The following is a 12,611-nucleotide window of genomic DNA, read 5'->3' as shown; positions in this document are numbered from 1 at the left end:
TAACACAGGGCCCAATCCTACGAACCATGAGATCATGGCCTGAGCGGAAACCAAGAGTCAGACGATTAACCAACTGAGCCACCAGGCACCCCACTTACAAAGATTTGTTTCTCACTCACTCTAAGCCCATCGTGAGTCAACAGAGGCTTTGCTCCAGGTGGCCCTCACTGAGGGACGCAGGTTGATGGGGCCTCCACTCTCTGGAACATCACTGGTCACCCTGAAGGAAGGAATGTGGCAAACTGTGCTCAGGTCCTTGAGGGTTCCTCTATGAGGGGTACTTCCATTCACATGTCATTGGCCAAAGTGTGTCACAGGGCCATGCCTCACTTTAAGAGGGCATGGAAGTACAAGTCCACCGTGTGCCAGGAAGGGGAGAATTGGACATGTTGGTGACCAGTATTGAGGCATCAAAATCTTAGGCTTTAAGGGGACACCTGGTGGGCTTGGTGGGTAAAACATGTGACCCTTGATCTCGGGGTCATGAGTTCAAGCCCCACACTGGGTGTGGAGCTTACTTTAAAAAAATAGAGAAATCTTAGGTTTTGTCATGGGAAACTCTGAGAAACTGGGACAAATCAGTTTCCCTCCCTGAGCCTCAGTTTTCCCTGTCTGTAAAAGGGGGTGATGTTACTTCTCTTGCAGGGCTGCTATGAGGGTTAATGGGCAGAGCATTGGTACTGATGAAAGCACTTTGTTTAGATGCGAAAGAGGAATCCAGGGATGGGAAGCTGTAACACTTCTCAGGATGAAGGAGACACACACTTGAAGGTGGGCGTGGCCGCAGTGGCTAAGTGGATCTGAGCGTGCTGCACTCAGATCTGGGGGCTACAGGCTGGCTGGTCCCTCTACCCCGACTCCCTGAGTCCTTAAGTATTTTCATTCCTTTCGTTGCTCGGATCCTCATCCTTCCAATGACACTGTGGGTCTTGGAGCTCCCTAACAAATGGAGACAAAGCCATTACTGCCAAGCGCTGATGGACTTTGGAGCTCAAGTGTCTGCCTCACTCCTTGGCTGGGAGCCAGGACCCGGGTCTGGAGCCTGTGGGAGGCAGAAAAATGCCCTCCCCCCAACCAAGATGTCTATGTCCTAATCCCTGGAGCTCCTGAACAGTGTTATTTTAAATGGCTAAAGGGATTTTGCAGATGTGGTTAAGTTAAGGACCTTGAGATGGGGGGAGTACCCTGGATTATCCAGGGTCTAATATAATCACAAGGGGTTTCAGAGGATGGAAGAGGGAGGCAGGAATGTCAGGAAAGGAGATGAGGCGGTGGAAGCGGAGGTCCAAGTGATATAACTGTTGGCTACAAGGAGGTCACGAGCAGGCATGGGAGGCAGGCAGCCTCTAGAAGCTGGAAAGGTAAGGAAACGGATTCTTCTTTAGACTCTCCTGAAAGAACACCATCCTGCCGAGACCTTGAACTTAGCTCAGGGAGACCCATTTCAGACTAGCGACCCCCCAAAACTGTAGGATAATAAATTTGTGTTGTTTTAAGCCACTCAGTTTGTGATAATTTGGTACAGCAGCCATAGGAAATGAGGGAGCCTGTGTGCTGGATGTGGAGGGCAGAGGCTTGACCAGGACAGTTGCTAAACAGGCAGGTCACCTACCCTGGGGCTGAGAGGGGCTCTGGCAAGATCGCCCACTTCCTTCTGCCCCTGGAGCTCCAGGTGAGGTGCCCCAAGAGCAGCCCCCGGGGACGCCCCTGTGCTGCTTTGCTCTTATCTCCCTACTTTTTCTCGAGTATTGCTCTAGTGCCTCTCCCACCTTGCAACGTGTCTTGGAGCAGACCCTTTCCTTCTGCAGGACCTAAGTTTCTCTACATGCAAAAGGAAAGCAGGGGTGGGCTTGGGGACCCTCCGGGGCCTTACAGGCCTCATACTGCGAGTCAGCACTTCCAAGACTGTGTGGGCCTGCTGAGAGCTCTCTGATGATGCTCTTGCACGGACCTCCATCCCCGAGCCGGTTTCCTCCAGAGAGTTCTAACCAGTCTTTGCTGCTGCCACAAATGATACACTTGTGCCCGCAAGTAAAAAGACAGGGGTGGGGGGGGGGGACAATGCTTTATTGACTTGGCACCTATAAACAGGTGGCTACAGGCCCCCAGGGTTCTTCGCTACTGCAAAGTGGAGGCTCTGTGGTGGGGGCAGCATAAATCAGAGATGTTGGTTCCAGCTGCAGGGAGGGGCCGCTGTCCCTGCTTTGGCCCCTCCAGTCCCCTTGTCCAGCCAAGCACCATCTGAGTCTGGGCCCTCACGGAGAAGGCCAGAGCAACGACCCAGGTTCTTCTGCAGCCACAGGCAGTCTAAGGTAAGAGCTGTGGGTCTCTCCTGCCTTCCCTCTTCTTGGGGCTCCCAATGTGGGTTGGGGAGAGGGGGGATACTCCATTTATAGAGAGCCCCTGAGCCTCCTGGACCAGGGTCCAGGAAGGCAGGGTCAGGTGTTATAACAGGAGCCCCACCGAAGAAAACAGTTATGAGTCATTCCCTTCCCCCCATTTTATATTCTGGCTGAGCAGCAAGTGGGAACTCTTATTGAATTGGGCCCACAATAACTGGTGACAGGTGATGTCACCTGGGTAGAGCCAGGCTCCCCCATGCAGGACCACACTCTCTGAATAGGCTCTCTCCCAGGCAAGAGGAGGGAAGGGCAGAGTGAACTGAAGTTGTCAGAGGAGGAGGGCTTCCTGGAGGAAGAGGGGCAGGCCACAGCAGGCTCCCGGAAGAGATGGTCTGCAGAATGGGTTGGGTCACAATGGCTGGCACAGGACACTGGCGTCTTCACTGTGGTCACAGTTGTGGGCATCCCAGCGGATGTGAGAGCAGAGCAGAAGGGCACTCTCGTCCCCACGGCACTTGACATTGTCCAGGAGGATAGGGCCTCGGCCCGGGCCGAAGTGGGCCTCGCCGGGGGCTGCCAGGGCCTGGCCACAGCCCAGCTGGTGGCACAGGACAGTGGCTGCCCGCAGGTCCCAAGCGTCATCGCAAACAGTGCCCCACCGTTGCCCTAGGAAGAGTTCTACACGCCCCTCACATTGGTGGGCTCCATTGGCCAGACGCAGGTGCCCTGTGGAGAGACAAGGCCCAGGGCTGGAAGGGGCTGGCCCATGCCAGGCCATGGAAGGGGTAGACAGAAAAGGCAAAGGGTAGTGATGTCAGACACAGCATTGCTCTGGGGGCCGATGGACAAGGGCAGATAAATCAGGTTAAAATAAGCTGGGTGGCAGTCTAGACTCAGTCTCTGGACTGGAAGAATGTGTACGAGCCTTTGTGGGGTGCTGTGTCCCTGCTGAGTGTTTCATTCTGCTCTTTCCTTAGTCCTCTGTTCATAATCCCAGATCCTCACCCCCAGTGCCACTCTCTGGAGACTGTGCTTGTGTCCCCTGAAGGTTATCATCTCCCCTCACCCACAGGCTTAAAATGGAATTCTTTCCTTTCATCTCTTCAGGAAGGAGCCCCTTATTTTAATCCCATCTCTAGAAATCTCTAAGATTGCTCCCTTAAAATCCACCTCCCTCTTCTGGATACCATACCCTTATTAACGAGAACAGAGACTAACACATAGCAAAGGTTCTCAAACCTGGTACAAATCTGCTGAGCTGTGTAACCTCAGGCTGTGATCTCCCCCAGTTCTGGTCCTTCCGATCCTAACGTCTCTACTTCCATCTTTGGGGCTGTGGGCACCTACCGTCCCTGGGCCGAGGAGTGGGCGCCCGGGTGGTCTCAGAACCATCCTGCTGGACTTGAAGTCCTAGCTCCTCTGGGCCTGGCTCAGCAAGGACAAAGAAAAAGAGGTGGCTGTCACATTAGGGAACATGTTCCTTGAGGCAGGTTACCTTCTACCCTCCCAAGGGGAGCCTGATTAAGGGACAGGGAGGGCCTCACAGGACCCTGAAGGAGAACTGCTTTCTGCCACTTGGATCAGAAATGGGGTTGTGATTCTTTCACCCTGGAAACCAAAGCAGGACCCTTTGTAGCTACCCCTTTGTGGCCAAGGCTCCTAGGCCAAGGGCACCAAAGGAGGGTGAAGATCTCATTTCCCACACCAATCAATAAACAGGAGCATTTTAAAATAGGTCAGACTCTACAAACACCCCTTTCCATTGATTCTCAAAGGTCAGACGCTTGCTCCCCGAAAGCTGATCAACTCTGCTTCCTAGAGCTTTGCGGGTCCTTGACTCAGCAGATAGAAAGAGACCCTGCCCCTCCCTTCACACAGATTTCCAGACTTTGTCCCTAGCTTTCCTCTCGCCCTCCCCTCACTGCCGCAGCGGGCGCGCCCGCCCCAAGCCCTACCCCCTCCTCACTGCAGAGGGCGCTCCCTTCCCGGCTCCGCCCATGCTGCGCAGCCGCAGAGCGCGTCTATGGTCGGGCTCCGCCTCTCTGCGGAGTGCGCGTCCTCTCCGGCCCCTCTCACGCTGCAGTGCCGCAGAGAGCCCTCACGCACGGCCCCGCCCATTTCTCAGAGGCAGCCTTACCCCGCCTGCGCCGCAGTACGCGTCTGCGCGCGGCCCCGCCCATTCCCGGGAGGCCGTGCTGCGCGGCCCCGCCCGCGCGGCAGTGCGCGCCTCTGCGCGCCTCTGCGCGGTCCCGCCGCCACCTCACCTGAGCAGAGCGCGCCGGCATCTTCGTGGTGGCCGCAGTTGTGCTGGCCCCAGCCCAGGTGGAAGCAGTCGCTCAGGTGGGCCTCCGTCCCGGCGCAGCCCACGTTGTCCAGCAGCACGGGGCCGCGCCCGTAGCCGAAGTGGCCGAGGCCCGTGGCGCCCAACGCAGGCCCGCAGCCCGCCTCGCGGCAGGCCACACGCGCGTCCGCGAAGTCCCAGTCATCGTCGCACACGGTGCCCCAGCCCCCGGCGTACATCACCTCCACGCGGCCGCGGCACGGGCCCGGACCGCCCACCAGCCGCAGCCGCCCGCCTGCTGGGCGCACAGGCCCGTGGCCATAGGGGCTGGGCTGGGGCCGCTGGCTCCCGGACAGAGCCCCAGCCCTACCCCTCTCCCACCCCCACAGAACCCTGGCTCTGCCACTTACTTTTCTTCCCCGCGACCCAGGTGGCTGTGGTGAACAGTGCCATCTCCCTGGAAGGCAGGGCACCAACTCCTGTAGCTGCAGAGACAGGGCCTCTAGAGCATGTGAAGGGGACGAGGAGGCCTTCTGGCCTACAACAGGGCACAGCGATGCCTACGGGCCCCCAGCTGTACCACACCTGCACCCCACACTCAGCCTCAATCCTAGTGTCGCCGTGTAGTCCGGTGTGGTCCTCAGGAAACTTGATTGGAATGAACCGAATCCTATTTCCAGGCATTAGTCTACTTTGAATCTCAATGATAGTTCCAGACGGGACTCCCAATGTGCTTCTAGCCTTCATTCAACCTTTAGCTCAACCCTCTCACAAGGTCTCTCGATTTCCAACCTCAGCACCCACCCAAATTGTACCTCAGAGCTTTGAAGAAATCTCTTACTGTCTCCTCCCACCTTGCTGAACTTTTCAGAGCTCTGGATTTCATCCTTGCTCCGTCTGCTCGTGATTCTCTCGCCCACCTCTTTACCATCGGGCGGAAAGTCCTGGTCGGCTAGCCAGGGCCGCCTTCCAGTAGATCCAGAACAGCCTTTCTATTTCCCAGCCCTGTCTGCCTTGTCCCTACCATTCCAGCCCAGAAGGCTGGGCTCCTTACCTTCTGGCTCTGTGTGCCAGGCCCAGTCCTCTCTTGTGGCCAAGGGTGGTAGTGCGGTGAGAGTCGGGGGGCCCAGGACTAGAGCAGGAGAGAAGGGAGCAGGGTCAGAGGCCAAGGTTTTGGGTCCGGGTCAGCCTTGCGCCGTCAGGGGAGGATGGGAGGGTCTCCGTGGAGAGCACAACAGATTTTACTCGCAAGCTGGGGTGGGGGTGGGGGTGGGGGGGAATCTGCCCTACTTGACAGTGTTTGTAATTTACTTTTGGTGCACAGGTGTCCACATTGCAGTTTATAAAGGGCTTTGACACACATGCTTCCGTTTCTCCAGTGTTTTCAGAAGCCCAGTGTGTGTCCAAGATGGAGAGACAGAGAAGGCCTTACCCACCAGGGAGGGCCATGCACAGTCCTGAGGGGCTTACAGCACAAGACTCATCCCCATCTTGCAGATAAAATAGGACTAGAAAGGCCAAGAGTCATGCTGGAGACTGTGCAGCAAGGTTAGCTGTGGCTTTGCCAGGACTCACTATGTGACCGTGGGTAAGGCTCCGCCTCACTGGGCCTCAGCTTTCCCATCTGTAAACCAGGAATAATGGCCCCTGGTGTGCGGTGAGGCAGAGCAAACAATTTATATGTTACAGAGTGGAGTCCATCTGTGAAGTGCCATTACTGGCCCTATTATTCCTATTTGCTCAGGAAAAAATCTCAAAATGGGAGAGGGACCAGGTGGGTGAACACACTATTGTGGTTACAGATTACAAAGGATTACAGATGGCTATGTTTGGTAATTCTGGGGGCATACCTGGGCTACAGTGAGAGAATTCTGGAGTAGCTCTGGGGTAATTCTAGAGTACTATTACTTTACTCTGGAGTATTCCGTGAAGAGCACTTAGAAATTGCTAGAAAATTCCGGAGGCTTTCTTGGGGTACTGCTAAATAATTCTGGAGTATTGGTGGCACAATACCGTGAAACCTACCACAAAGAGTACTGGGACTTTCAGAGGCACTTCTAGAGCAGTACTGAGACGTTAAAAGTAATTTTGGGGCCTTCCCGGAGAGCACTGGGGTGCATCGGGGGAAGCCACCAAGCCCCGCCCGGCCCCGCTCCGCCTCCGCCTCCGCTCGCGTCAGGACGGGGCCCCGCCCCGGTCCCCGCCCAGCCCCGCCCCCGAGCCCGCACCTGCGCAGAGCGCGCCGGCGTCCTCGTGGTGGCCGCAGTTGTGCACACCCCAGCCCAGGCTTAGGCAGGCTGCCAGGCGGGGCTCGCTGCCTTCGCAGTGCACGTTGTCCAGAAGGATGTGCCCCGTGCCATAACCGAAGAAGGCGTTGGTGGTGGCGGCCAGGGCCGCCCCACAGCCCAATTGGCGGCAGACCACGGCAGCATCCGGCAGCCCCCAGTCGTCGTCGCAGACCGTGCCCCACAGGCCACCATGAAGGATCTCGACTCTGCCCTGACACGGGCCCACGCCCCCAACCAGGCGCACGCTGCCCTCACCTGGTGGGGGGGGCGGGCCGGAGCATTTCCCACAGGGCTGTGCCTCCCCCACCAACAGTGCACCCAATCCAGTGCTTCCCCAATGCCTCAGGCCCTCCACCTACCCACAGTGCATGGGGCCCCAGCACCTAAAACCAAGGAGAAGCTTCTCACCCAATTACCCGAAGGCACTTCCTCCTCACAGTCCCAGATTGGGGAGGTTTGTGGGATCAGGACAAACTGGCTTTGACTGGGTCATTTTCTGCCTCAAACCAACCTTCCTGGTACCGGTCCACACTGCTGTTTCCTCACTTACTCCTGCAGTGAAAGGAGCCTCACCTTTCCCGGTGCATTGCCAACAATTCTTCCTCTAGGAAGCCCTCCCATATCTCTAGTAGGTGAGACCCTCTTCCTCCTCTGGGCTTCCTTGCTTATTTAATCTGTCCCTCTTTGGGGGCACTTTTCATTTTCTCGTTCTCCGTCATTATCCATATTTCTGTACATATCTGAGTCTCCCATTGGATTAAGCTCCGGTCCTCACCTCTTTAGCAACTTGTGCTGTTTTTTAAGTTTATTTTGAGAGAGAGAGAGAGAGTATGCGGGAGGAGTGCAGAGAGAGAGAGAGAGAATCCCAAGCAGGTTCTGCACCAGGAGCACAGAGCCTGACACAGGGCTCAAACTCACAGTGAGGTCATGACCTGAGCCAAAACCAAGAGTCTTATGTGTAAATAATTAAGCCATCCAGGTGCCCTCAGCTGACTATTTTTTTTAAGTTTATTTATTTTGAGAGAAATAGCATGCAAGAGAGAGGAGCAGGAGAGAGGGAGAGACAGAATCCCAAGTAGGCTCTGCACTGTCAGCACAGAGCCCAACACTGGGCTCGAACCCACAAACCATGAGATCATGACGTGAGCCAAAATCAAGAGTTGGACCCTTAACCGATCGAGCCACCCAGGTGCCCCTGTGCTGACTTTTTTTTTAAATATATTTTTAAATATTTACTTTTGAAAGAGAGAGAGAAAGAGAGATAGAGAGGCAGAGTGTGATCGGGGGAGGGGCAAAGAGAGAGGGAGGCACAGAACCCCAAGCAGGCTCCAGGCTCTGAGCTGTCTGCACAGCCGGACGTGGGGCTCGAACTCACAAACCGTGAGATCATGACCTGAGCTGAAGTCAGTCGGAGCCCCTGTGCTATTTTTAATCATCCCACAGGAATGCCTCCTCTTTCCCTAGCCAGACTGTGAGCAGCCTGGGGGCCTGCAAGGGGCAGGATGGGAAGGGAATGTCCCAGCTCACCCATCGGTAATCCCTCTCTTCCCACCATCAAAGGTAAGGGTGGCAGACTCCTCTGGGGGTCCTTCTCCTAAGACCCAGGTGGTCCCCATGTTGCCCTTACTTACCTTTCCCATTCTGGGGAGTTGTAGGGGGCGCCCTACTGGTTAACACTTTCCTTGTTGGGGGCTGCGTGGGCAAGAATTCTGGGAAGGAAGCAGGGTGGAAGGGAGGAGGATACATGGATCTTTCTGTTCTTCATCCTCACACCGGATGTGTGAGCGGCAGGGCATGCACCCCTAAGGTAACTGCCATAGGGCCTCTGGCCACACAAAGGGTCAAAGCCAGGAACCCTGGGGTATGAGAGGAGAAGGGGCCCCCTGAGTCCAGAAAGCAGTAGCTTCAGACAAGTTCTTTGTGTTCTTAGAGCAACATTACGTTACTTGAGAACTTACTAGAAATGCAAATTCCCAGGCCCCACCCCAGACCTGCAGAATCAGAAACTCTGGGATGGAGCCACCGTCTGTGTTTTATTTAAATTTATTTATTTATTTAATGGGGTCACTGCCAGTGTTGACCCCAATTGTTTGATTTTCAAAATGGGGAGAGAGCTCGGCTGGAACCATCAAGGCCCCACATAGAAGCAATAATGCTGGTTTTCCTTCAGCCAGGATCACACAATGAGGCAGAAGGGCCGCTGGGACCCTGACAACAAGGCCGGGGCTCCTCCCCCACACCGTGCAATGCCACCTCTGGATTGTTCTTCTGCCATGCCAGTCCCTTCATTCGTCCATACAACCCTGCTGCCCGCCCTCCCGGGTCACAGGTCTCTGCTTACCATCGCACAGGACAGCCACATCTTCGTAGTGGAAGCAGTTGTGGACGCCCCAGCCTCGGCTGCCGCACTGGCTCAGCGCAGCTTCCTGCCCGCCACACTCCACGTTGTCCAGCAGGATGGGGCCTCGGCCTTGGCCGAAGGCGAGGGGCCGCGGCACGGGCAGTGCCAGGCCGCAGCCCAGCTGTCGACACACCACGTTGGCATCCACCACATCCCAGTCATCGTCACAGACGCTGCCCCAGGAGCCGCCGTGCAAGACCTCCAGGCGCCCCCGGCAGCGGCTCGGGCCCCCCACCAGCCTCAGCTCTGTGGAGAGGGTTGGGCTGGCACCAGGGGGATTGCTGGGCCTGATGTGCAGGACGCCCACCTTGCTGCGAAGCCGTGGGAGCCTTACGGTCAGTCCCTTCCGGGCCTTATTTCTCCCTCTCTGTAAAATGGGGAGACTAGCGCAATCTCTTTGGGGGCATCTAGAGTTACGGAGGGCTGGTTAGTTGTCATTCCCTGAGGCTTTCCATCTGCTCATCTGGGTACCTGGGGGCAGGGCAGGGTATGGGCAGGAGAGGCAGGGGCACCTACCTGGAAAGGGCAGTGGGGTGGGCTGTAGGGTGCTGGCTGAAACAGAATGAGAAAAAGCATTGGTCCCTCTGCCCCCTCCCTTGGCCACAGGGCCCTGGGAACAGTCTCCTTTCCCCCCATGATCCTTACCATCATCCCCCTCCTCTTCACTTTCCCTGCCTTTTCCAAGCTTCTCTTCTCTCTCCCTGCCTGAAACGGGTCTGTCTGCTTCTCCCCCTCCACTGTGAAGTGCCTCAAAGACTCCCCATTTCCTGCAGGAGTCCCAGATCCTGAGCTTTCTCTACAAAGCCTTTTAGCCAGCTTCCCCTCACTTCTTTTTTTATTTTTTGAAATATTTTATTTTTAAGTAATTTTTTTTAAAGTAGTCTTTACAGCCAGCGTGGGGCTGGAACTCACAACCCCAAAATCAAGAGTTGCACGCTCCACCCGCTGAGCCAGCCAGGAGTCCCGCCTTCCTTTACTTCTTAATTTCCCATCAGTCTTGTCTCTGGGTCTTTAACCCTGCAGTCTCGTCTACTTGAACAGTTCTGCTCATTAGAACCTGCAGATCCTTCTAGATATAGCTCGGAGTCCCTGCCCCTGGAGAGCCTTCCTGGAGCCTTCAGCTAGAAATGCGGTTTCCTCTCAATCTCTGGACACAGTCTCCAAGCCTTCTTGGGCCTTCTGCCTGGTGATGCAGCCCTGCCTGTCTGTGTGTTTCCTGGTATTACTCAGCAGACGGTCAGTAGCTCTGTCTTAAGTGTGCCAATTGGCTTTAGGATTTATTAGTATATCCCCCCAAAGATTTACCTATACAAGGCCTTCTGCTTCAGCTCTCATTATGTGTAAGTCAGGCACTGTGCCCATTGCTTTATGTGGCCTGGCTAACTTAACCAGTGGGATGCGTAAGGTAGGTAGGATTTCGCGCATGAGGAAACTTCTGGTTTAGTGAAGTGAGGCCACTTGCTCAAGGCCACACAGAGAACAAAGAATAGAGCCGAGATTCCAACCCAAATAGCCACACTCTTCTTCAGCACACAATTCTGGGCACATGGCCTGGGGCGGGGTGGGGGGAGGTGGTAGGAAACAGGGAAACTGGCCCAGCGGGAAATTGACAAGCCCATAAAAGCCCCTCACTTGTGTGCAGGGTGTGACGGTTCTCAGGCACCTTCATGTGCCTCCAGGCGCCTCATAGAATTCTTAGGACAATGCTCTGAGGTGTGTACTGGTGTGCCCATTTTACAGGTGAAGAAACTGAGACTCGGTTGCTTCTTTCTCAAGTTAGCATGGCCCCTAGGTCATTTGGGTCTATGTATTCCACCAGCTGCCTTTCAAACAGCCATTGGTGAGCCCACTCCTTACCCTCCTTCCCTATTTCTGGTGTCCCCTAGCTGCCCAGACCCTGTTTACATTGAGCCCTCACCCCCAGCACCGAGCCCTCCACTTCCCCAACTCAGACAGACCCTTAGATTTCATCAACCCTGAACAAATGTCAGAGCTGAAAGGAACTTCGGAAACGATCTCATTCACAAACCATAATTTTACAGCTGGGAAAACCAAGAGCCAGACAAGGGAAGGGTCCGGGGTTGAGGGGGGAGGGCACTCACCCAGAGGCAAAAGGAGGAGGAAGGACAAGGCAGGGGGGAGGCGTGAAGAGCCGGTGCTCCAGTCTCCCAGCCCCCGCCCCCTGCTCTTCTCTGCCGGCTGGGGATCAATTCGCATCTCTGCTTCCTCGTGCATCCAGCCAGTGGATGGCCTTTCAGATGGTCCCATCAAGGGGTGGTGGAGAAGTCACAGCTGGAACATCTGGAAATAAAGACCCTAAGTCACTTCCTCCAGCTGGAAGGGGCTCAGCGAGAGCCTCAGGGGGATGTGACATTTCCGCTTGGATTCGGCATTCTGAGTGGAGGCGGAGGCAGAGGCGGCGGGGGCAACAGCTGGGCTCTCTGAGGGTAGAGCACAAGACTTAGGTCTGGCTGGAGCAGAGGGTGTGTGAGAGCCATGGCAGGAGACAAAGTTGGACTGCTGCCTGGTCCCAAAGCATCACAGGCCCGGAGTCTGTGCCGAGGGCTCAGGGTTTATCCTCCAGGGCACCGTATCCCAAAGCCTGGTGCTGGTGCCACTGGTGGTAATCCACATAATTTTAGTGGGAGATGAAAGGATGTCTACTATTGTCTTCTTTCTTTCTCTATTGGGGGGGGGGAGGGGTAGAGAGAGAGGGAGAGAGAGAATCCCAAGCAGGCTCTGCACTGTCAGCATGGACCCTGGTGCAGGGCTTGAACCCACGAACCTCGAAACCCTGATCTGAGCCAAGATCATGTTCTGAGCCAAAATCATGACATGGGCTGAAATCAAGAGTCAGACACCTAACCGACTGAGCCACCAGGCACCCCTATTTTCTTTCTTTCTTTTTTTTTTTTTTTTTACAGTGCTTTCTGTTTATAGTAAAGGATTCTGGTTTTCCATTTATTTGGAGCAATATAAAGTTTATTTTTATTTATTTTTTAATTTTTTTTACATTTTATTTATTTTTGATAGAGAGACACAGAGCATGAGCAGGGGAGGGGCAGAGAGAGAGGGAGACACAGAATCTGAAGCAGGCTCCAGGCTCTGAGCTGTCAGCACAGAGCGCGACGTGGGGCTCGAACTCACAAACCGAGATCATGACCTGAGCCAAAGACCAACGCTCAACCGATTGAGCCACCCAGGCACCCCTATAAAGTTTATTTTTAAAGTTAATTTAAATCAGGGGCACCTGGATGGCTCAGTTGGTTAAATGTCTAACTCTTGATTTTGGCTCAGGT

At 55.1% G+C, this 12,611-nt stretch overlaps 1 protein-coding gene across 1 annotated transcript; it reads right to left on the bottom strand.

Annotated features, from left to right (window-relative positions):
* Window positions 1–2,056: 2,056 nt before the first annotated feature.
* SSC4D (scavenger receptor cysteine rich family member with 4 domains) lies at window positions 2,057–11,580 on the bottom strand. The gene is made up of 10 exons (XM_042970816.1): window positions 11,415–11,580; window positions 9,829–9,864; window positions 9,253–9,558; window positions 8,543–8,620; window positions 6,852–7,166; window positions 5,678–5,755; window positions 5,034–5,108; window positions 4,607–4,918; window positions 3,690–3,767; window positions 2,057–3,068 (listed from the first exon to the last, which is right to left on the bottom strand). Exons 1-10 carry the CDS (start codon window positions 11,578–11,580, stop codon window positions 2,752–2,754), a joined length of 1,761 nt encoding a protein of 586 aa, XP_042826750.1. The 3' UTR covers window positions 2,057–2,751.
* Window positions 11,581–12,611: the final 1,031 nt, after the last annotated feature.

The sequence above is a fragment of the Panthera tigris genome, chromosome E3 (assembly GCF_018350195.1).
Source record: "Panthera tigris isolate Pti1 chromosome E3, P.tigris_Pti1_mat1.1, whole genome shotgun sequence".
NCBI lineage: Eukaryota > Metazoa > Chordata > Mammalia > Carnivora > Felidae > Panthera > Panthera tigris.
The sequence above is the reverse complement of the archived record's forward strand: the minus strand, read 5'-3'. Positions and strand labels throughout refer to the sequence as shown.